The sequence below is a fragment of the Geotrypetes seraphini genome, chromosome 11, assembly GCF_902459505.1.
Source record: "Geotrypetes seraphini chromosome 11, aGeoSer1.1, whole genome shotgun sequence".
NCBI classification, from domain to species: Eukaryota; Metazoa; Chordata; class Amphibia; order Gymnophiona; family Dermophiidae; genus Geotrypetes; species Geotrypetes seraphini.
In genome coordinates, this window is record NC_047094.1 from 127,924,626 (window position 1) to 127,949,230 (window position 24,605).

The 24,605-nt window shown below is 43.4% G+C and overlaps 1 protein-coding gene across 3 annotated transcripts in view; it reads left to right on the forward strand.

The window, feature by feature from the left end:
- LGI4 (leucine rich repeat LGI family member 4) overlaps window positions 1–24,605 on the forward strand; it is a 74,549-nt gene that overhangs the window by 18,882 nt on the left and 31,062 nt on the right. For all 3 annotated transcript variants that reach the window (XM_033962556.1, XM_033962557.1, XM_033962558.1), the window contains exons 3-5: window positions 7,274–7,345; window positions 20,319–20,390; window positions 21,336–21,407. In XM_033962556.1, coding sequence (XP_033818447.1) covers window positions 7,274–7,345; window positions 20,319–20,390; window positions 21,336–21,407 — 216 coding nt within the window. The remainder of the gene's footprint in view (window positions 1–7,273; window positions 7,346–20,318; window positions 20,391–21,335; window positions 21,408–24,605) is intronic.

Sequence of the window (24,605 nt, forward strand, 5' to 3'; positions counted from 1 at the left end):
ATCAGGTACATTTTTGGTGAGATTAAAATTCCATATATTTAAAAGGCATAAAAGATTAAGGGCTAGACGCACTAAATAGGATTGGTAAGACTGCGTGGGTCCGATCCAATTTTTGCCCAATTCTTAAATAACTATTGATGCGTGCAGGGGTTCGTCGTAATCCCCATCTCTCCCATCTAATTGATTGCTGTGAGAGCGACACTTACACATGCGCAGAGCTGGCAGGGGTAGCCCGAACAGCTGAGAGGCAGGGGAAGTCCCAAAGCAGCCTCCTGCCCCTCAGCTGTTCGGGGCAGGAAATCTTTTTTTTCTTTTTTTTGTTTTTAATGGACATAGATGCTGAGGGGCTCATAATAAAAAAAAAGTCTAAAAAGTGGCCTAAATGGGTACTTGGACGATCAAAAAGCCTGATCGTCCAAGTACCCATAACCAAAGCTCGTTTTAGACTTATCTAAAACCAGCTTAGGCATTTTCCCCTGTCTCTAAATGCATAGAGCGAAAAAAGGCATTTTTAGAGGAGGGGAAAGGGTGGGAGATGGGCCAATCTAAACCTAGGCGTACAGCAGGTATAACCAAACATTTTGACAGGTTGCCAAGTTGACCAAGTCAAAACAGGTATAAGTGCCGAAAAAGGGCCCGCTGAGCTGATGGCGGCTGGCGTGATCAGCTCAGCGGCCTGGAAACCTACCTCCCCCCCCCCCCCCCCACAGCAACCATCGTGGCAGGATAGATGGCTCATCTCCCATGCCACGATGCAATCACCCCTCTACCCGAACTGCCACGACCCACCGCGGTTTGTGGCAGTTCGGGTAGAGCAGTGATCGCATTGCGGCAGGGGAGATAGACAATCTCTCCTGCCATGATGCCTCACCTCCCCCATACAAGATCGGGCAGGAGGGAGCTCAACCCCTCCTGCCCAGCGACTGCTGACACCCCCCCCCCCGGCAATTACGATCAGGCCAGGAGGGAGCCCAAGCCCTCCTAGCCCAGCGACTGGTGACACCCCCCCCCCCCACGGTGATTACGATCGGACCAGGAGGGAGCCCAAACCCTCCTGGTCTAGCGACCCCCACCCCCACAACAATCCAGCCAGGAGGGAGCCCAAGCTCTCCTGGCCCGGCGACTGCCGACACCCCCCTCCCCTGCGATTACAATCGGGCCAGGAGGGAGTCCAAGCCCTCCTGGCCCGGTGACCCTTACCCCACTGACTATGACTTGGGCAGGAAAGAGCATAAACTCTACTGCCCAGGTGACCCCCCTACCCCCCAAGCCCACTAAGATCCGGGCAGGAGGGATCCCAGACCCTCCTGCCCTCGGCGTACTCCCCTCCCATGATCGCCCCCCCCCCTGAAACCTCGATCGGCCCCCACCCACTGACCCTGTAACCCCCCTGCCGACTCCTAGAACCCCCCTCCCCGTACCTGTAAATACGTTGGCCAGACGGACGGGTCTCAAGCCCGTCCGTCTGGCAGGCCCACCATCTGTTGAATGGCGGGCCTTAGGGCCTGATTGGCCCAGGCGCCTCAAACCCCGCGCAGAGGTAGGACCTGAGGCTCCTGGGACAACCAGAATCGGCCCAGCAGCCTTAGGCCCCTCCTGTGGGCAGGGCCTTAGGCACATGGGCCCAACCCAGCAGTCTTCCATCACAATTCAGTGAACTTCATCACCGTAAACTGCATTAACTCAGATATGAGTTTCCCTTCAAATGAAAGAATTTTATCAAAGCATAATACTCAATTTTGTCTATTTTTTTTATAAAAAGGAGCAGTTGTTCACTTTATGTTCAATAATTTTTATTAAATTATAATAAACCAAACATACACATAATAAATCTTACAAATGATATTATACCAATATAGTTAATACATATGTACATGTGTGTATATTACTCCCACCCCCCTTCCCATCTCTCCAATCCCCCCTCCCCTCTACCCACTTCCTAATTACAGATGCAATGAGTTTACAACAAAACTATGAGCTCTGGCCGATAGCTGCTGTATATAGGGTTCCCAGGTCATCCAAAACCTACGCTGTTACTTATAGGATGGGGAGGTCGCTCTAGTTTCCATAAGCGTAAGAGCGTGAAATGCTGCCCTCCAATGCCAAAAAGTGGGTGGGCTTTTCTCCAACCAACATTGCAAAATGCATTTCTGACCCACAATAAATGCCTTACGAAACCACCCCCTAACCCCTTTCCTAAAAATCCCTTAAAATACAATACCTCAAAAAGGTCAGAATTCCCTCAAGATCCTACCATCATCATGTAACAATTTACCTGTCCGATCCCTAAGAGTCAAAACACAATGCGAACCCCGCTCTCGATGTACCATACAGGCCAACATACCACTAGGTTTACAACAAAGTGGTACAATTGATATTGATAATATATAGCAGATTTTTTTTGGCTCTCTGGTGAAGCAATTCATTCAATTCATCTTATGTAGCAGGTTAGACTGTAATCTCTCCTTAGGCCAACTACCGTAAACCCGTCTCAGCCGACCCAACCTCTATTCTAACCTCAAAATCGCACGATCTCATAGTTTCCACTTGGTACTAACATACGCTATTATATGTCCCCTTAATACAACTTTTGCAGCCTCCCAGTAAAGAACTGGATCAGTCCTATGTTCCGCGTTATGCTGTTGATAATCAGCCCACTTTTGATGTAAATATGCTAGGAAGGCATAATCCCCATACAACTCCAAAGGAAATCGACAAGGAACTTTATCCCTCACATAAGAATCCTGAATTATAGTCTACACTGGAGTATGATCAGAGATAACTGTTGGACCTATAATAGCCTCTAAAGTTTGCCCAAAGGTCCAATGATCCAGTAGTATATAATCTAAACTCATCAAGTGTGCCTGAGATAAATGGGTATAATCATGAACTGTAGGATGTAATACTCTCGACACATCCACCACCTCCAGGGCTTCATACATCAAAGATACCCCTTTAATCCCTTCCCCTAGAGTGGACCGAGAGTGATAAGATTTATCAAGAGCAGGATCAGCAACACGGTTGAAATCACTCCCTATGACTAGCTGTGCAAAACTTAACTGACCCTGCAACTTAGTAATGAAGGACTGAAAAAAACCCTTATCATAAACATTGGGAGCATACAGATTACATATGAGAAAGTAATTTCTATCCACTTGTACATGAGCTATAATGTATCTACCATGAGGTTAAATAATCATATGTTTCTTCTGCACCTGCAAACATTTATGATATAATATAGCCACTCCAGCTTTCCTCCCCACCGCCAGAGCCTCAATAATATCCCCCACCCACCACGTACACAGTTTTTTATGTTCTTCCCAGACAAATGTGTCTCTTGAAGTGATGGTATTTCAACCTGTTGTTTTTTCATAAAACGAAGCAACTTCTTATGCTTTATCCGAGAGGTAAACCCCCCCCCCCACACACACACACACACATACACATTCCACGTCATGATTTTAATCATGAGAACTAATAATCAGATACATCAAATCATGAAAGGGAAAATACAGAGGAAGCTGTCACAGCCTCCTAACTCTCTCCATACAGACCTTGCATATATCCAATTACATCCAAGTGAAGCGCATATTTGACACATTTTCCCCATCCCCATCCCCCCACCCTCTTCCCCTAACTACCTCTACTAACCCACCCCCCTTATCACTTCTCTTCCCATCCCCATCCTGTATTAAGTCAAATACTGTACCATTATTTTCTGGAGTATTTTTTTATCCAAAGTGGCTTCAACCGCTGCTGTAATCTCTGCCACCAACTCAGCAGTCCAAGACTCGCTCACCAATGAACTCGATGGGGACTTTAGATCTGCCATTTTAAGCGCTCACACCTTCACCTTTGGCTTCTCTTTCTTCCCCGATTTTGTTGCCATAAAGTTCCTTGTTCGCCCCCCCAACTAACAGGACACATTGCAAGGGCAATAAAGCTTAACTAATGGAAGGCTTAAATCAGGTAGTCAGCAGGGAACCGGCGTTTCAGAGATTCAAGGGGAGAGCATGGTGGAGCTCAGCAAGACTGCTGCTACTCCATTCCTCGGCGCCACCAGAAGTCTCCAGTTGTTCAATTTAAAAGGTTCCCAAACAAAACTCTGGGATAAGTTATATATCTCCCATGGTGATATGAACTCTAGTCAAAAAATGAAAACACCCAACTATGTATTTGTTAAACTCATTCAGAGATGCGTAATAAAGTGCTCAGGACCTTTCGGTAAAGAGACCACTACTGATGTCAGGTCCCAAAAATGTGCCTCTTTGATGCAATCAAAGCACTATATATATCTTTATGCACTTATCTGAAAAATGGCTTTTCAAATCTTGCAAGTTCTGACACGTTTCAGCAAACCGGCTTCTTCAGAGAACCCACTCCGCTTCATAAATTTTTAATATCAAAGTGGTCTGTGAAGTACAAAGCAAACTTTTAAAATGTGAAAACAAAAAACCAAATAAATAATACCTTACTCACGACACTGCAGAAGAGTATCTCACATCCTTTCCATTTTATTTCCTCTTCCGATCTGTAGCTTTCCACTTAATTCATTTATCCCCATGCTACCCTGGAAATGACATCACAAAATTAATGAAGGGACGCCCACCACTCAAAATCATGATTGAAATCATCCTTTTGTTCCATTCATATCCAGTTCTCATTTTGTTACACTTATATTCATTCATACGCCATTTACCCGATATATTTCCAGTTATCATTATGTTCAATTTAAATTCAGTTTTTATTTTCTCACACTCATCATATTCATTCACATACCATTCACCCAATGGATTTCTATATGTCATGTTAGTCATGATCACACATTCACGGGTACGATTGCACACTCACAGGTGTCATTAATGATTTTTTGATAGATATCACATTTTAGTATTCCTCTTTATTTATTATTTTTTCAAGACCCCTGAAGAAGGTTTATTGAAACACGGACAGTGTTGGGTCCCAAGTTTTGATACAGCTGGTTTTAGATTGATTTGTCTCATGTATTTGTGTGCATTTTAATGTTTGGATATTTTAAGCATATCCAATAAACTTTGCATTCATTTATCTGCTTCCTCTGTGACATCCAGGAGCTAGCGTTCCACTTTGTTTTGGTTTTGGAGTTTCCCGATTTGTTTGTGGAACACAGGTCCTCCTTTTTTTCTTTTGGATTGTGGTCATTATGTTACTTTGGAACTTATTTTCAAAGCATATTGGCATCTCAAAATGCCCAAATGGATGTCCATGTACTTGAAATATCTATACCCTAATTTTGCAAAGGCTAAAAAGAGATGTCCAATACTGCAGTATATCCAAATAACAATGGGACATGTAAGTGGGCATCTATTGCATGGGGCTAGGGAGGGCTCTAAATCAGGATGTCCAACAGTAATTATCATATGGGAAGAAATGACCAGGCTTAAAAAGAAGGACTTCCTAAATTAGACTTATTTCAGTCACATCCAGGGTACAAAAAAAGGTGTTCTGATTGAACAACAGACCACTGGAGGGATTAATCCCCTAGTGGCGGCTCTCCTCTTCTCTCTCCTCTGAAAGTGAAACTGTGGATATGGTGCGGTATACAAACCTAAGGTTTAGTTTAGTTTAGTTTAGAAAGGGGATACCAGGCACTATGACAGCTTCAGGTATTATAGCAGTGTCCCGCAACTTTCTCAAGCCTTGGCACACTAAATGTAGGCATCCGTAAATACGTGGATGTTGATGTGATGACGTCTCACTCAGGCATGACATCCTCACGTCACCATCCGCGATAACGTGAAGTCCCTCCAGACAGGCCCTGAGATGCCAGTGGGAGGTGCCAGCAGGGAAGAGGGTTGGAGAGAAGGAGAGGCACGGGTGCTGGCTGATTGCCTACAGAATGTGCCTCTCGCCACAAGAGGCACGTCCTGAAGGCAGTCAGACAGCGCCAGTGCCTCTCCTCCTCCCCAATGTGCTGTGGCACACCTGAAATCTCAAAAGGTACACCAGTGTACCATGGCACACAGTTTGTGATGCACTGTATTATAGGCATTCTTAGCAAAGCAAGTCTAAAGAGTAGCCAAGTGGTTAGTGCAGTGGACTTTAATCCAAAGGACCCAATTTAAAATCCTAATAACTATTTTTTTATTGTGAACTCTCCAGAAACAGAGAAATGCTTACTGTACCTAAATATATAAAATACCTGCAAGCTTGAAAATTACTGAAATTGTGTACATTCAGGTACAGTAGGTATTTTTCTGTTCTTGAAGTGCTCATAATTACAAAATAAGAGGGTTAAAGTGTGATTTGAATCCAAGTCTCTTTGTTTAAAGTCTACTGCCTAACCACTGCATTGCAGGGACATCTAAGAATGCTGACAGCTGCCCTTGTCCTTGATTTTTTTGCTGTTCATATGGTGGACATTCCAGTTTGTAAAATCACCATTCATGCTGACCGTCCTCAGTACACAGATGTCCATATCACATATTTTCAAACAGGAAATCCTGATGCATTTCCTGGGTAATATACATGTGAGATGGACATCCATTTTGGGCCTATAAATGGGCCGGATTCTATAAATGGCACTGTCAGTGGCACCTGCCTAAAAAATGGCCTCCGATCGCACATTATTCACGCAACGATGCTATTTCTAGAATCGTGGCTTTGTGTAAGGCACTGGAAATGTAGGCCAGGGTTTTAGAGGCCTACATTTCCAGCGCCTACCTTTATGACACCTAATACCACTTTCGCTGTTAGCCACACCTACAGTGACATTGGGCGTCGCAAAGCGCCTCCATAGACACGATGTAGATGCTGATTTTCTAGGTGGCAATAGGCACCTCCATTTTTTTTTAAAAGGTTTTAATAGTTTTAAAATGGCATTTTCCACTTAAGTTAGGTGCCGTTAGGGCACCTACTGGCACCTAACTTAAGGCACCATTTATAGAATATGGACCTATTCTGACTTGGACATCCTTTTAAAAATGTCCATTTTATACAGTTTATTTTCTCCTCAGGTTTCCAGTTTGTGCATTATACAATTATGTTTGGAAGAGGGTACACAATCTCCACCCCTCCTTCCTAGTTAGAGATGCTATGTGGGCCAAAATGATATTTGAGCTATGGCTTAGTGAGCCATCTTATTTCACCACTTGTGCCATTATCCTTCTCTAAGGGTTTTTCATTATTAACCTCAAGATCCAAGCAGATTGTACCAATAGGAGAAGATTACCTGAAGTTCCACTACAAAAAAAAATTTCACTGTTTCTTCTTTTTCTGCCTTCTTCTGTTCTAGGTCCTTTGTAAGATCTGGATTTAGCAGAATCCTTGAAGGGAGTTTTCTGCATACACCATCTCTGGAGCTTCTGTGAGGACCAAAATAATTTTTAAAATATATAAACTATTGGTACTGTAAGAGGAACATGGCTGATAGGGACAGTTATTACCGTATAATAGAACAGAGTACAGAATGGGGCTGTGCACACCAGCTGCATTTCATTTTATCCCTTGTCATTTCAGGGTGAGAATAGGGAGTAAGAATGTTGCTTTGTTGAGATTTGTTTTGTTTGTTTCATTTTTAGCATTTGTTATTTGCAAACAATTTGTGACAAAAATGAAATAAAAATCTCCCTGAATTTCATTAGAAGCATTTTTTATTTGTTTTCAAATGAAGCAAAATGAAACAAGCCTGTTTGCCTGAGATTTTCATTTCATTTCAAAATGAATGCACATCCCTAGTATTGAACGGCATCCTTCTGAAGAAAAGTTCAACTGGTGAGAGCTGTTCAGCTTGGAAAACACAGCTAAGAAATGTGATTCAAGCCTGTAAATTTAATCTAATCTAATCTGGCATTTCTGAATTGCAGTGTCTAAACAGACTCAAGGTGACTTACAGTTCGAAATTATAGGGATACAGGGAAAGGATCTAAGAGATTAGCAAAAGATGGTTGGTAGAGGAAAGGTCAGAGGAATTGATTGTGGCTTGACCATGGCGTGTTTAGTTTTCCCTTATGTGTATTGATGTTTTAGAGTTCAATATGTTTTAGTGCCTGCCACAATGCTTAAGGTGATACCTTTTCTTAGGTAGGCTCTTGTTGTAAATGCTGGGAGGGGAGAGGGACCTTGGGGTGATAGTGTCTGAAGATCTAAAGGTGAAAAAACAGTGTGACAAGGCAGTGGCTGCTGCCAGAAGGATGCCGGGCTGTATAAAGAGAGGCGTAGCCAGTAGAAGGAAGAAGGTGTTGATGCCCATTGGTAAGGCCCCACTTGGAGTATTGTGTTCAGTTTTGGAGAACGTATCTGGCAAAGGACATAAGAAGACTTGAAGTGGTCCAGAGGAGGGCAATGAAAATGATAGGAGGCTTGCACCAGAACACGTATGAGGAGAGACTGGAAGCCCTGAATATGTATACCCTAGAAGAAAGGAGGGACAGGGGAGATATGATTCAGACCAGGGGTGCCCAACACGTCGATCGCGATCGACAGGTCGCTCGCTCAGGAGACCCCAGTCGATCGCAGAGGTCATGCATATAGGGAAAAAGAACCCGTTGTTCAATTACAAATTGGGGGGGGCATTGTTGGGAGACAGCAGTCTTGAGAGAGACTTGGGTGTGCTGGTGGATGCATCACTGAAGCCATCTGCACAGTGCGCAGCAGCCTCGAAAAAAGCCAACAGGATGCTGGGCATCATAAAGAGGGGCATAACAACCAGGATGCGGGAAGTCATCATGCCATTGTATCGAGCAATGGTGCGTCCACATCTGGAATACTGCGTTCAATATTGGTCGCCGTACCTCAAGAAGGACATGGCAGTACTTGAGAGAGTCCAAAGGAGAGCAACGAAACTGGTAAGGCAGGGAGACAGAAGGAAAGAAGAGAAACAGAAAAAAAGAAAGGGGGCATGAAGAGAGAAAGAAAGAGAGGGCAGGGAGAGAAGAAGAAAACGTTGGGGGGGGATGAGGTCAGGAGGAGAGGAAGCATACAGGCTAAAAGAAGGGAAGAAAGATTGGATGCACAGTCAGAAGAAGAAAGTGCAACCAGAGACTCATGAAATCACCAGACAAGGTAGGAAAAATGATTTTATTTTAAATTTAGTGATCAAAATGTGTCTGAATTTATATCTGCTGTCTATATTTTACAATATGGTCCCCTTTTACTAAACCGCAATAGAGGTTTTTAGCGCAGGTAGCCTATGAGCGTCGAGAGCAGCGCTGGACATTCAGCGCAGCTCCCTGCGCTAAAAACTGCTATCGTGGTTTAGTAAAAAGGGAGGGGGTGGGTATTTGTCTATTTTTGTATGGTTGTTACTGAGGTGACAGTGCATAGAGTCATCTGCTTTGACCTCTTTGAAAAAACCCCGGAATAGGAATGATAATTAACAATTCTATGAGTACAGTGTGCGTTGTGTTTTTTTAAAATTTTATTGTTGGTAGATCATTTTGAGTTGGTCATTTTAAAAGTAGCTCGCAAGCCCTAAAAGTGTGGGCACCCCTGATTCAGACGTTCAAATACATGAAGGGTATCAACGTAGAACAAAATCATTTCCAGAGAAAGGAAAATGGTAAAACCAGAGGACATAATTTGATGTTGAGGGGTGGTAGATTCAAGAGCAATGTTAGGAAATTCTACTTTACGGAGAGGGTGATGGATGCCTGGAATGAGCTCCTGAGAGAGGTGGTGGAGAGGAAAACGGTGACTGAGTTCAAAGAAGCGTGGAATGAACACAGAGGATCTAGAATCAGAAAATAATATTAAATATTGAACTAAGGCCAGTACTGGGCAGACTTGCACAGTCTGTGTCTGTATATAGCCGTTTGAGGGAAGAAGGGCTGGAGAGGGCTTCAATGGCTGGAAGGGTTTGGATGGGATGGAGTCGGTTTTAATGGAGATTTTGGCAGTTGGAACCCAAGCACAGTACCGGGTAGAACTTTGGATTCTTGCCCAGAAATAGTTAAGAAGAAAAAATTTAAAAAATTTAAAATTAATCAGGTTGGGCAGACTGGATGGACCATTTGGATCTTTATCTGCCGTCATCTACTATGTTACTATGTTACTTCCCACTCCACCCCATGGTCTGGCATCTCTATCTCCTTCCCTTCCCTCCCCTCCTCCCATGCCCTGGCATCTCTTTCTCTCCATGCTCTGGCACCTCCTCTCCTTTCTCTCCCTCTGGTCTGGCATTTGTCTTTTTAGTTTCCCTTCCCACACCCCATGCCCTGGCATCTCTCTTCTCTCCTTCCAACTCCCCCTCCCCCTCCATTATCTGGCATCTCCTTTCCTTCCTTTCTCTCCCTCCCTCCTACCTTCCTTTCCCCTGGTCTGTCATCTGTCTCCTTCCCTGCCCCCATGCCCTGGCATCTCCCCCCTCCCCCTCCATGGTCTGGTTTCTCCTTTCCTTCTTTCCTTTCCCTCCCTCGGACTTGACATCTCTCCTTCCTCTCCCTCCTCTCTCTCCCTAATTGGGTGCAGCAGCAGCATTTCTCTTCCCCCTTCCCTGTGCAGCAGCATTTCTCCCCCCTTCCACCTTCCCTGTGCAGCTGCAGCACTTCTCCCCCTCCCCTGTGCCACATCAGCAGCATTTCTCCCCCCTTCCCCGTACAGCTGCAGCATTTCTCCCCATCCCCCTTCCCATCCCCCTTCCCTGCGCAGCAGCAGCATCCCCCCCATGCAGCAGCAGCAGCATTTTTCTCCCCCTCCCCCCTTCATGTAAAGCAGCAGCATTTCTTTTGTGCCTCCATCTGGCAAGTTTTTCATTTCTGGCCGGCTCACTTGCTGCCTATTCAAAGCCACGGGTGTCAGCTCCTCACGTGATCCGTGGCTGTGTCAGAAGTGTTCCCTCTGATGACATGACATCAGAGAGAAGGCTTCGGACGCAGCCGCGGATCGTGAGAGGAGCCAATGCATGCAGCTTTGAACAGGCAGCAAGGGAGCCTGCCAGAAACAAAGCACTCACCGGAGGGAGGCACAGAAGGAAGGAATGAAAAGAGAAGGGAGCACAAGCTGGGCCTGCAAGGTTGGACACTTCTGATTTAAAGGTTTGCTGCCGCTGCTGCTAGTTAAGAAAAGCAGCAGCAGCAAAATAGGAAGGGTGGTTCCGGCGTCAGGCCCCTCCTGACCATTTCGGGCCCTAGGCACATGCCTACTGGGCCTACCCATTAATCCAGCCCTACACATATGCTCAGAGGCCCTCCAGACAAGGCCAGGAGGTTGGGGCTTCCAAACTTAGACAAACCACCAGGTTTTGAAAAGTCCATCTGGGCACCCAGACAGTCCTCTAAAAAGAGGACATGACTGAGTTTTCCCAGATGTCTGGTAACTCTAATAAGGTTCCTGTTCCAAATATTCCTGTTCCAAATATGGAGAGGTATGATTTCCAAAACCTCTTTTAAAGTGTTTATACACATAAATAAGCTGTCTGAAACATGCCTTCCTCTATGCAACATCCCTGCCATCTTAGTTTCCAAGTTTATTAAAAATTTGATATCTCGCTTTATCATAATGAAAGCAACTTACAAAAAAATATAAAATCCAAGATTTATGGGGAAATCACAGACTATATGACTGACAAAATGAAACAGGGTTAAACATAGGTATCTAGGGGAGAAATACAATGTGTGATAGAAAAGATAAACAATGAAGGGAAAGTACAATAGGGAAGGGGAGTAATCTTCTTTCTGCATGGAGGGAGAATAAAGTGTTTACAGATTGAAGGCGTCTCTGAATAGAAAACTTTTTAGGCTGGATTTGAATTTATCTAAAGATGACTCCTCACGGAGAGAGGTTGGTAATGAGTTCCAGAGAGTGGGTTCTTTAACTGAAAAGATTGCTTTTTGTGTAGTATCATAGAAAAGATGATGTAGGGAAGGGGTAGCTAGTAGATTTTGAGAGTTTGATCTTAATGCTCTTGTTAAACTATAAGGGATACAGGATGTCTGGTGCAGTACTTGGAGAGACCCCCCCCTAGGAAAGAGACTTGGGAGTACTAGTCGACAAGTCAATGAAGCCATCCGCGCAATGTGCGGTTGCAGCGAAAAGGGTGAACAGATTGCTAGGAATGATTAAGAAGGGGGATCATGAACAGATTGGAGAAGGTTATCATGCCGCTGTACCGGGCCATGGTACGCCCTCACCTGGAATACTGCGTCCAGCACTGATCGCCGTACATGAAGAAGGACACAGTACTACTCAAAAGTGTCCATAGAAGAGTGACTAAAATGGTTAAGGGGCTGGAGGAGTTGCCGTACAGTAAGAGATTAGAGAAACTGTTTCTATTCTTCCTTGAAATGAGGAGACTGAGAGGGGACATGATCGAAACATTCAAGATAATGAAGGGAATAGACTTATGAGAAGATTGATGCTAACCTTTTCACAAATTGACCTTGCAACAACCCAATTGCTGTATATAATATAAGTTTATTAGCAATAGACAAAAGTCAGCTTTCATGAAAACAAAGTACAGCACATTGAGCCAATCGATAACATACATAATGGCCATCTCCTGTCATGAATCCATCCTAAAGTCTAAGGCAGCTGATATGCTACTTAAATACTTTAGTTCAGTAGCCTAAAGTATCACCTAGTTACAGATTACATACTCACTTTCTATTGGGTTGACACATCTATTGATTGTATAGTCTGCATACTTATCTTGGAGCCATATTGAAGCATGATACCACCCATTGTCAAATCTGACCTTTCTCTATTTCCCTGACGCATTCGTAATACTAAGTTTAATAATTTCTGAGAGTATGCCCCCTCCTTCCTGAGCTTCATTGTCCTTCGTTAGCAATTCAGATAACTTTTGGCAGGATATTTTATTTTGGTTTGTCGTCTTCTTGGACAGTCCTGAAATAACCAAGGCTGTTACAGTCAGCAAATATCTTCTAGCGACTGGATCAAAGTTGAACCTCTTACATAGCCTTCTTGTTTCTTGCTGACAGGAAGAGATATGATTGTTCAGAAGCTTGAATTCATAAGCACAATGTTTCTTAAAAATATAACTTTTGGGGTCTCATAGAGGTCTTCACCTTCATTCTCATAAGAACATAAGAATTGCCGCTGCTGGGTCAGACTAGTGGTCCATTGTGACGAGCAGTCCTCTCTGGTCAAAGACCAGCACCCTAACTGAGACTAGCCCTACCTGCGTACGTTCTGGTTCAGCAGGAACTGTCTAACTTTGTCTTGAATCCCTGGAGGATGTTTTCCCCTATGACAGACTCTGGAAGAGCATTCCAGTTTTCTACCATTCTCTGGGTGAAGAACTTCCTTACATTCGTACGGAATCTATCCCTTTTCAATTTTAGAGAGTTCTTATTTCCTATTCTTCCTCACTTAGTAGATAAAGACAGGTTGTTCACCCTCTCTAAGGTAGAAAGAACGAGAGGGCACTCTCTAAAGTTAAAAGGGGATAGATTCCGTACAAATGTAAGGAAGTTCTTCTTCACCCAGAGAGTGGTAGAAAACTGGAATGCTCTTCCGGAAGCTGTTATAGGGGAAAACACCCTCCAGGGATTCAAGACAAAGTTAGACAAGTTCCTCATGAACCAGAGCGTACACAGGTAAGGCTAGTTTCAGTTAGGGCACTGGTCTTTGACCTAAGGGCTGCCGTGTGAGCGGACTGCTGAGCACAATGGACCACTGGTCTGACCCAGCAGTGGCAATTCTTATGTTCTTATCAATCTATTCAGGAACCCTGGGGAATGAAAAAATTTTGTCTTAAATGTTAGCAGAATTATTGTATATGTGATTTAGTGACTGAGTGGTAGGCAGTAAGCCTTTATCAAGTACCCTCACACACCCCACATGTACCCCACTGTCTAACACATCAAAACCATTGCCTCCTACATACTCCTACCTCTAGTATCTAATCTAATCTGTTATTTGTGCATCGCACAATACCTATATAGGCTCAAGGCGACTTACAAAGAGAAGGGGAAATACATAGAACACCAGAGGATCAAGAAGGGGGAGAGGAGGAAATTAGCGAGATATTGAGAATAGGACAGAACCTATACATAGTAGTTTAAGTTTTTGAATAATGGGGAGGAGGGGATTGTAGTAGATGCAGTAGGACTTAGTTTTATGTATAGTTCAGGAATCAAAAAGAAGGGTTTTCTGTTTCTTCCAAAATGCTGCTTAGTTAGGTTCAGTTCTGATAGCTACTGTGAGATCATTCCAAGTTTTTACTCCCAAGAAGGTGAGCATGGAGTGGAATATTCATTTATACTTGAGATTTTTTTGTCATTGGGAGGTTTAACTGCATCATGTTAAGATTTCTACGTGAGGTGGACCATGCTGTGGAGAATAGGTTGATAAGTGGTGCAGCCAAGTTCCTGTAGAGTATGTAATACAGGATGTTTTGAATTTTATTCGAGATGGGATGGGTAGTCAGTGGAGTTGCTTGAGGTAGGTGGAGACTGAGTCATATCTTTTCAGTTTGAGTATGAGTCTTTATAACAGTGTTTTGAATGAGCTGCATTTTATGGACAAGGGTGGCGTTGATTCCCATGTAGGCAGAATTATAGTAATCCAGCTGAGGCAGGATCACCATCTGCACAATTAGGGCAAAATTGTGTTGATGAAAGTATGGTCTGATGATACTTAGTTGTCTCATGGCGAAGGTTTTCTTCCAGAGGTGAGAAATTTGTGGTTCCATAGATAGTGAGTCCAGGATACAGCCTAGGATTTTGGAGGTTTTGTCTACTGTGAGGGTGTTGCCAGAATGGAGGGTGATGCTTGTCGGAGCTGCTTGTTGGAAGGCATGAAAGTAGAGAACTTTGGTTTTCGAGGATGTTGCCCAGGTTTGAAGTCTTTCAATGTTATCTGAGGTTATTTTGGTAATGTCCGTTAGGTTGTTGGTTATAGGAATGAGGAGAATGTCATCCGCTTGATGTCAGTAGTAAGGTAAGAGGAGGTAGATGCGAGTAAGTCAAGAGTGTGACCTTTTTCATGTATGGGGCCGAAGGGCATGATTGTGATTAGGCAGTTTCTGAGTAGTGTTATGAGTTTGGTGACATCTTTGTTGGTGGTTGATTCAAGAGTAAGCTGACATCTCCGAGAATGAGTAGTTTGGTGTAATGGCAGGCTAAGCTTTATATTATTTCTATCAATTTGGTGATTTTGTTTGATTGGGAGTTTGGGAGTCTGTAGAGCAGAAGGATTCCTATGTTATTCAGTTGGGCTTATCCTCTAGTTTACATGATATGTATTCCAGATCTGGATGATTGGCAAAATCAGTCTCTGTAATGGTATATGAGTTTTTGTATATTATTGCTAGGCCTCCTCCTCTCCTGTGTTTCCTAGGGAACTGAAGTATGTTGTATCCTTGTGGGCAGAGGTGGGGAAGCTCTGGACTAGTTGGTTCTTTTAACAACGTTTCTGTAATGAATGACAGCGCTAGGTCATTTGTTGCAATTAGCTCATTTAGGAGGAATATTTTATTTACTTCTGATCTCACGTTAGCGTACATGCAGAGGATAGAGTGAGGAGTTTCTCATTCTTGGAGTTTTTTATGTGTTCAATAGGCTTTAGATTGTTGTATGTTTTGAAGGGGAGCTGTTTTCTCTGTCTATTGTTGGTATGGTGTTTGTTCCAGAGTATGGGGATGGGATTTTGATGAGATCCATAGCATTCCTCAGGTGTAGCAGAAGGGTTTTGGGGTCTATTCCTTTGTTGTCTATACCTTTGTTGAGATGGTGCAGCTTGTGGGAGATGTGTTATGAATTGCTATTAGGTTGGTGAGGCATAGCACTGGTAGGATTTGAGTGAAAGTGAATTTCATCATGAATTATGGGATAGATGAGAAAATTAGATTAGAGTACAGTGGAATGGGTGTTGCAGGGTAGCCTTTTTGCTGGTGAAGCTTTGGACCTGTGGTAGCATGATCTGTGTTGGTGTCAAATAGCGTTGCTTTGAAAAGCTTTTTGTAAGTCTGGGTAGATGTTGATTCCTACTTCCTAGTCTGACTGGATTCCCAGCAGCAGGAGGAAGCACCTGGTTGTTCAATGGACTTTCAGGGTGCGGTGATGTGCAGTAGCATTGTGATGATTAACTGGAGGAAGGGCTTTGTTGGCATGTTTGTCTGGGCCCCTGCTCTTTGAGAAGCCTCACTGTGCTCAGTCACTGAGCAAAGGAGCACGCCTGTGGCTTATATCTTAGGCGGCGCACCAAGTGGTGCTGTGCCGCTAGGCGCATCACCTTAAATAGTGTTGCTCTACAATGCAAGGGGCATCAGGCTGACGGAGCCCTTTTCCCATGCCTGCCCAACTTCCGCCCCTTGCGGCCAATGGCTGGGTTCTCGCTGGGGCAGCACCCAATATTTACACCTACACACTCACATTCTACCTCAGATACTCCTCAGTTCCCCCTTCCCCCTCCCAACTCCCTGACTAGAGCTCTGAAGGGTACCCTAGCCCCTATTACATTAGGAAACATGATGTTAAAGAGGACCATCTTACTTTTTCCACTCAGAGTGCATTCAGTCCTTGCTACACTGCTTGCTACAATTATAATGAAGTCCGGATCAGGATGCAATTACATAGAGCCCCTTCAGTTCAGAAGATCTCAGTTCCTGATGTGGATGTCATGTACACACCTGTGTAGATTTTCTGAAAGTGGAGGAGGTGTGACTATAAAGAGATGAGATGCTTGGTCCTTGTTCACAGGAAAGACAAATTTTTAAAGCCATCTACCAATGTAAAGGGCATTGCATCCAGGAAAAAGGGCTTTCTAAAAACTGCCTACCTTGTATGTAGGTAGAGGTGTGTGCTCTGTTCCTATTAATATGCATAATTTGAAATGGAGGGGTAACCTAATTATTAGTGCAGTGCCCTGGGAACCTGAGGAACTAGGTTCAGTTCTCCTACAGCTCCCCTGTGATTCTAGGCAAGTCACTGAACCTTCCATTGCTACATTGCACACATTGCATTGCTTCCAGTGCTACATTGCACTGAACCTTACATTGCTACATTGCACCTACTATTGCTGCACTATATAAGTGCCTATATACTTAATGTGTATACCTTCACCAAAAATAGCTGTAATTTTTCAGCCATTATAACAACTCTCCGTCCCTCCTGTTCTCCCTTCCACCCTCCTCTCCTCCCTTCCCCTCCCAGCAACTCTCATTGTCGTCAGCGCAGAGATTCACTTAGCCAGCCTTGGGTCCTTTGATGGGTCACGCCTGCCTCTGAGGAAAGAGGAAGTTGCATCATCAGAGGCGGGCCGTGACTCAGCAAAAGCCCCAAGGCTGCTGAAGTGAATTGCTTCCCGGTACTGGCTCTGCTCTTGCAAACCCGCCTGTTCCCCTCTTCTGGCAGCGTTGGGCAACGTGGCCTGGGATCTGAGTTTTGCACATTGCATGCTGGAGCATGAAGTCGGCCTGCACTTTTCCCTGGGAGGGCTGCAATTGCCCAAGAACACCACAAATGACAGCAAATAGGGTCACACTTTGCTTTTTCCACCCAACGAGCCTCCAGAAAGATATTTGAACCTCGATTGTTCTTCACACCTAGCCTTAAGATGCTTCTGAGCTCTCACTGTTTCATTTTTTTTAATTTTTCTTTGTACAGACCTTCTATGCACTGTTTCCGTTGTCAATAGCTGTATGGGAGTACAACCTGCAGACGCACACTAAATCTCACCCTTTGCTCCCCCCACTTCCCCATTAGAGCTTCTTTCAGATCGCTGGTCTTTAGCTGAGCTCACATCCAATAAGATCAGTGAGAAAGTGGTAAGCAGGACGTGAGGCACTCAAATGTAATTTGTTTGAACTGGAACTTCTCTCTTTTTCACTAGGGTCATTGAAGTGATTGACCCGGACCAGAAGTCACATAACTTGGCTCCTTTTAGAACACTTACAACCAAGACCCCTGCTTGTGGTCATCTAGGCATAACTGCCATGGAATGACCACAAATACACACACCCAGACCTGTGCTCTACTAATTTGGGGACCAGGCATTCTGACCCAGAAATTGTAACTGAAGACTGCCAGTGTCAATGTATCATATCCCCAATGGGAATGTGTACTGGGGAGTTAACTCTGCCCTCTAAAGCAGTGTTCTTCAACTGCCGGTCTATAAAATAATTATTTTATTTTCACCAGTCCACAGGTGTAAAAAGGTTGAAGAACACTGATCTAAAGGTAACACTTCTCCCTGCTTCGCTGACACAGTAATAGATCAGATGCATGCAGCAGGACTGCACAAACCTCCCCCCCCCCCGATGTCAATTCTGACATCGGAAAGGAAGTTCCAGGCCATCCTCTCCAACGTCAGAATTGACATGGGGGTAGGGGGAAAGGCTTGTGCAGTCGCTGCATGCACCTGGCCTGTTGCTGCAGCAAAGGTGGCGGCAGCTTGGGAAGTGAACAGTGTTCAAGCTCCTTTTTGCACTTCTGTCCTCTGCCAGCTGCAATTGTCTAGGACAGTTCACAATGCTGGTTGCTGGAGCACTTCTGCTTGCTTCTGAGCATTTGTACTGCCAATGCCAAAGAGGGCCAGGGCCAGTCCCTGTCCATAGCAGATCTTTAAGCCACTCTTTCCTGCCGCAGCTTGATGGCTCCGCCCCCTCTCTGTCCAGTCTGGGTGGATGTTGATTCCTACTTCCTAGTCTGACTGGATCCCAGCAGCAGGAGGAAGCACTTGGTTGTTCAATGGACTTTCAGGGTGTATGGGAATTTTCTGTGATGTTTTGGTGATGTCACACAACCCAGAGAGACAGAGAAAAAGGGCAAAGAGCAAGTCAGGCATTCCTGTGCGGCAGCTGCCATGTTATGTGTGTTATGCTTGGGGAGGGGAGGGGGAGGGAGAGAGAGAGGGGAAGAGAGATGGAGAGGGAGCGAGAGAGAGAGAGGTAGAGAGAGAGAGGGGAAGAGAGATGGAGAGGGAAAGAGAGAGAGAGGGGAAGAGAGAGACTGAGAGAGAGGGAGATGGAGAGAGAGAGGGTGAGAAAGAAATGGCAGGAAGAGAGAAAGACAGAAAGAAAGAAAGAAAGGATGCACAGTCAGAAGGAAGTCATGAAATCACTAGACAACAAAGGTAGGAAAATGATTTTATTTTCAATTTAGTTATCAAAATGTGTCAATTTTGAGAATTTATATCTGCTGTCTATATTTTGCACTATTTTTTTCTGGTTTTCTGTAGTTGTTACTGAGGTACATTGCATATTTTAAAGCCATCTGCCTTGACATCTTTGAAAAAACCCAAAATATAAATGATAATTAACATTTTCTCTGTGTACAGTGTGCTTTGTGTTTTTTTAATTTTGTGGTTAATATTATGTATTAATAAGATTACATTATATTAATAAGATTATATAAAAATGGATGGAAGAAATTGCATTACAATTAGTATTATTATTATGAGGGTGTACCAGGGGCGGAGTTTGGGTGGGATTGGGGTGGGGCTATGCTGGGATTGGTGGTGGGACTGAAAATTAGTAGATGTCCCGTTTTGAGGGAAAAAATAAATGGTCACGTTATATATTCTGTATAACTTGTAAACTACGTTAATGCAGAATGGCAGTATATCAAATTTCATCTCATTGCCTCATATCTACATTGTCATGGAGGTATTTCCTGGATACCAAAAAGGACACAGAAAAAGCAGTTCTAAATCCCAGATGGTTTGTTTTCTTTGTGCAGTTTTCAAAAGGAAAGCATGCTGACACAATCTCTTTGAGAACTGATAACAAAATCCTTGAACTTTTCACCTACTAGGCATAGTTTTGAAAATTGTCTAACTCAGGGAAAAACACTAGGGATGTGCATTTGTATGAAATGACATTTCCAATTGTTGTCAAATGAAAACTAGCAGAAAAAAACCCCATGAAATTATGGTTTTTTTTTCCTGTGCTTTCAACAGTATTCACTCTTCTGAAAGAATGCACACACTTAACATTGCTTCCAAGATGACATAATGCCTCAATCCAAATAAAACTAACATTCCCTGAACACAACAACACAAGCATTTTCGGATACACACCCCTCAAAAAACACAACGTCGAGAAAAAATTCCCAGTGAAACCTAGGGACATATCCCGAGAGATAGCCTTCATTTCAAAAGGAGACAGAAGTTTCAATGCTCCTAAAATGTGCTAGACTTGGAAAAGATTTTTTAGATAAAGGTCTACAAAAGAAATTAACGTTTACAATCACTTAAGAGTGCTTCTCTCTCCTTGAGAAGTTATTAAACATAGCTTATACCCTTATTGTAGAATAGAGTAATAGATGAGTAAAGACGATGATGTCTAATTGAGTCATTCTCCCCTCCTCTTAGTCTGTGGTCAGTCGCTTGTCTGTCCATTGCTGGGTGCTCTTCATGTGTCATATTTCTTTCAACAGATTATTTAACTCCAACTCGTTTGATGCAGTTGTGGACAACGCCTTTGTGGGGCTTTATAAACTGGAGTATCTGTAAGTGAGGCTCTGTGCAATATTAAAGATTTTACTGTCTTTTTTTATTATAAAAAGCAATTTTAATATCTGTATTTCTTTTTAGCTTTTGCATCACATTTGTGTAGCAGTACTAAAATGAGGACTCCATTTGGTTCAGTGATAGAGGGACTCAGCAGGCTTTGGGGCTAGGGAGAGCTCAGCATAGTGAGAATGGGTGTAGGAACCAACTGGTCGCTATTCAAAATGATTTAACTGGCTAGAAACAGCTGCTGACCAATTAAATTGCTTGGTAAAGGCTATTTTCTAATTTTCAACAGCATTTAACCAGAAAATTAGTGATTAAAGCTTAAGTGAAAACTGGCTATTTTGGGGGCATTCTGGGGATGGAGTCAGCACTTGGCTGGTAAAGTGCCAATATTCAATGATTAACTAGCCAGGGTAATCATATAAATGGAACCACATACAGTAAAACACAGTCCTATCATTATGCTGCAATCCATGGCCGGTTAAGTTCTGAATATCGACTTAACTAGCTATGTGTTTGCTAGCTGGTGCCACTTAAACCAGATATTCCATACTTAAGCATGGATATGGCCCAGCATTGAATAACCAGGAATAATTCCAGTGGTGGTCAGCAAAATGTTCCTCACCCTAGCTGAATATTTATCCTCATGACATTATTGTACTGGGTTGGGCTGAGTTTGGTAAGTGACTGTAGGATTTATGATGTTATTGTCCTGGGGGCTTTACTAGTGAAAGTGAGTTTAGACCCATGAGATTTAGTATAGGGAGAATTCCGATTGCTGGTAGTTAAGTGTGGTGCCCTGGAGGCTATTGTACCTGAGTGTCCAGCATGGTAGCAGAGAGTATGGAATCAAGGTGCCTTTCGCATTAGGAAGAGTTTGACTAGGAGGCAGTGTAAGATCATTTTACTAAAACTCTTTTCAAATTTGACATTTGCAGATTTATTGAAAACAACAAGATCAAGTCTATCTCTAGAAATGCATTTCAGGGGCTAAGATCTTTGACTCATCTGTAAGTAAGGGGTAACACAGTGGTTAAACTGATGCATGCCTGCTGTTATTACTATGTGACACTTATTCAATATAACAAAAAAAAACAAAAACCCCAGTATAAAATGAATTAAATAAATTATAGTTTTGCTCAGAAAATTCCAAACTTTTTCACTCATGAATAAAATATAAAGATTTCAATCATAGCACCAGTCCAAAGTTTTGCAAAATGAAACTCACTTAGCTGTATGATGCTGGGCCAGATGTGTTACCAAAGTTCTCAGCTATGGTCCAACTTTTAGATTTCATAATATTTTATAACATTTAATCACATGAACAAATTTCATTTTGTGAATTAATTTGGGCATAGGCGTCAGGGGCCATGGCCTCCCCCCAAAAATTGGCAATAGAACCTCTCATTATAAATGGTTAGGGAATGTTGGGATATCAATGGTTAGGGAATGTTGGGGATATCAATGGTTAGGGAATGTTGGGGATATCAATTCCCCTGTGAAATATACCAAAACTTTACAGGGCCTCCAATGGATTAAAACTGATGTTGCAATGCTCCAGGAGACACATGCTAAGTTACGGCACGGATGGGTAGGGACTTGTTTTGCCATGGCGGGACTGGAGAAAAAGGGTGGAGTGGCGATCCTCGTTCAGAAGAGGGTGGCAGGCCAAATCACTACGCTGGCAGTGGATCCGGAGGTTAGGTATGTTTTATGTATGGTACATCTGGTGGGTCAACAAGTCTTATTGGGCAGTATTTATGCTCCTAATACTTATGATTGAAAGTTTTATCAACGATTGTATGCTGTTCTTTCCCCTCACAGTCAGGTACCAATGTTGTTAGGGGGTGACTTTAATGTGGCCTGGAAAACATTCTTCGATAGATCAACTCCAATCTCAGGCAGACTTCCACCGGAGGCTAAGGGGCTTCCGGCTCTTGTGTCAGTTCTTGGAATTAGTGGATGTGTGGCAGATCCTGCATCCTCTGGATTGGGACTTTACTCATTTGTCCAGAGCGCACTTGACTCAATTCCATTTGACTACTTGTTGCTCTCCCGGACCCTATTCTCTCAAGTTGTGCAGGCAGAGATAGGTCCGTACGTAATTTCGGATCATGTGTAGGTGAGGATGGAGTGGGTCCCCTTGGCTCAGGCTCGTAAGAGTTTACGGTGGACTTACCCAAAATTTTATGATTCACTAGTGGCTTGTTGGAAGGATTATCAGCATCACAATCGCAAACATTCTGATGATCCAGTTTTATACTGGGAAGCTGCTAAAGCGGTCTTCGTAGTCACATTATTAGCTATGTCAGTCAGACTCACAAAGTTAGGGATCGCGATATTTTACATTTGTCTCGGCAACTAGTGGCTCTTCGTTCCACGTATGGGCTTTATCCTTTCGGAGTGAATAGACAGGCTTTACTTGTCATGCAGGTTATCTTGAATGAGAAGCTTCACAAGTGTACGGTTAAGAAAATGGCGTATTATAAATACAAACTTTATGAGTATGGGAATAAGTGTGGCCACGTACTGGCCCAGCTTCTCTCTCATAGAGAGAGCAGACAGAACATTGTATCTCTTTTTTTTTTTTTTTTCACTGCCATCTCTGTATCAGACCCATGGTCCATCGAGTCCGGCGAACCGCACACACGGAGGCCTAGTCAGGTGTACACCTGATGTAGTTTTAGTCACCCATATCCCTCTATACCTCTGTTAAGGAGATGTGCATCTAATTTGCCTTTGAATCCTAGCACTGTGGATTCCATAATAACCTCCTCTGGGAGAGCATTCCAGGTGTCCACCACTCGCAATGATCTGTCAGGTATTTCGGGATTATTATGCAACCTTATATGTTTTGCCATTAGAGTCAGGTTTACCGGGTTAATTATATGTAGATACCCTAGCTCTACCTCAGGTGACACCTCATCAGCTGGGTCTTCTGAACGCCCCGGTGTTGGAGGATGAGGTGGATTCTGCGATCAGACAGAGCCCCACTCTGAAAGCCCCTGGGGTAGATTGGTTCAAACCCTGTGGTGTACCCCAAGGATCGCCATTATCCCCAACACTCTTCAATCTCTACATTGCATCCCTCGGCCCTGCCTAGACAAAATAGGCTTAACCTCCTATAGCTATGCAGACAACATCACCATGCTCCTTCCTTTTGATCAGCTAATGCCCACCATGACAGACACACTACACAGAACTCTAGAAACAGTGGCAACATGGATGAAAGATCACAAACTATAACTGAACCCAAACAAAATAAAATTCATACTTCTCAAAAAAAATAAAACCCCAACCATAACAAACCTAGTAATAAACTCAATCACATACCCCATTCAACCCACTCTAAAACTTCTGGGAATGACTGTAGACAGATGCTGCACCATGCAACCACAAATGAACAAAACAATACAGAAATTATTCGCAGTCATGAGAAATCTAAGGCAAGTTTGAAAATTCTTCGACAGAAAACAATTCCAGCTCATGGTCCAGTCCCTTGTCCTAGGTCTCCTTGACTACTGCAACATCCTATATCTCCCCTGCCCTGCAACAATGATAAAACAACTACAAACAGTACAAAACACAGCCCTGAGACTAATTTATTCACTGAGAAAACATGACCACATCACCGAGGCATACCTTGACTCATACTGCCTCCCAATTCAAGCAAGAATACTATTTAAATTCTACTGTTTATTATTTAAATCCATAAATGATGACAGCCCAGCCTAATTGAACAACCGCCTAATCCAAACTACCACAACCAGACGCAGGAGAACCCAGACACCATTCACATACCCTTCAATCAGAGACATCAAACGGAAAAAACTGTACGATGGCCTTCTAGCCACACAGGCAAGAAAACTAAACCACCAACTCTCCAATCTACTAATCGCGATCCCAGACCACAAAACTTTCAGAAAAGAAATAAAAACCCTGCTATTCAAGAAATCCTTGAAGACTAATTAACACCGTATGAAACATTTCAATCCTCTGAAGCAACCCGCTCTACTCTGTAACACCGCTGGACATGTCCAGATATCCTCTTCTGTAATCCACCTTGAACCGCAAGGTAATGGCGGAATAGAAATCACTAATGTAATGTAATGTAATTCTACAAGCTTTAAGTGGTATATATATACTAAAATAAATACAATATATTGGTAAGATATTTTACGATACGACCCACAAAACTCGGTAATAGC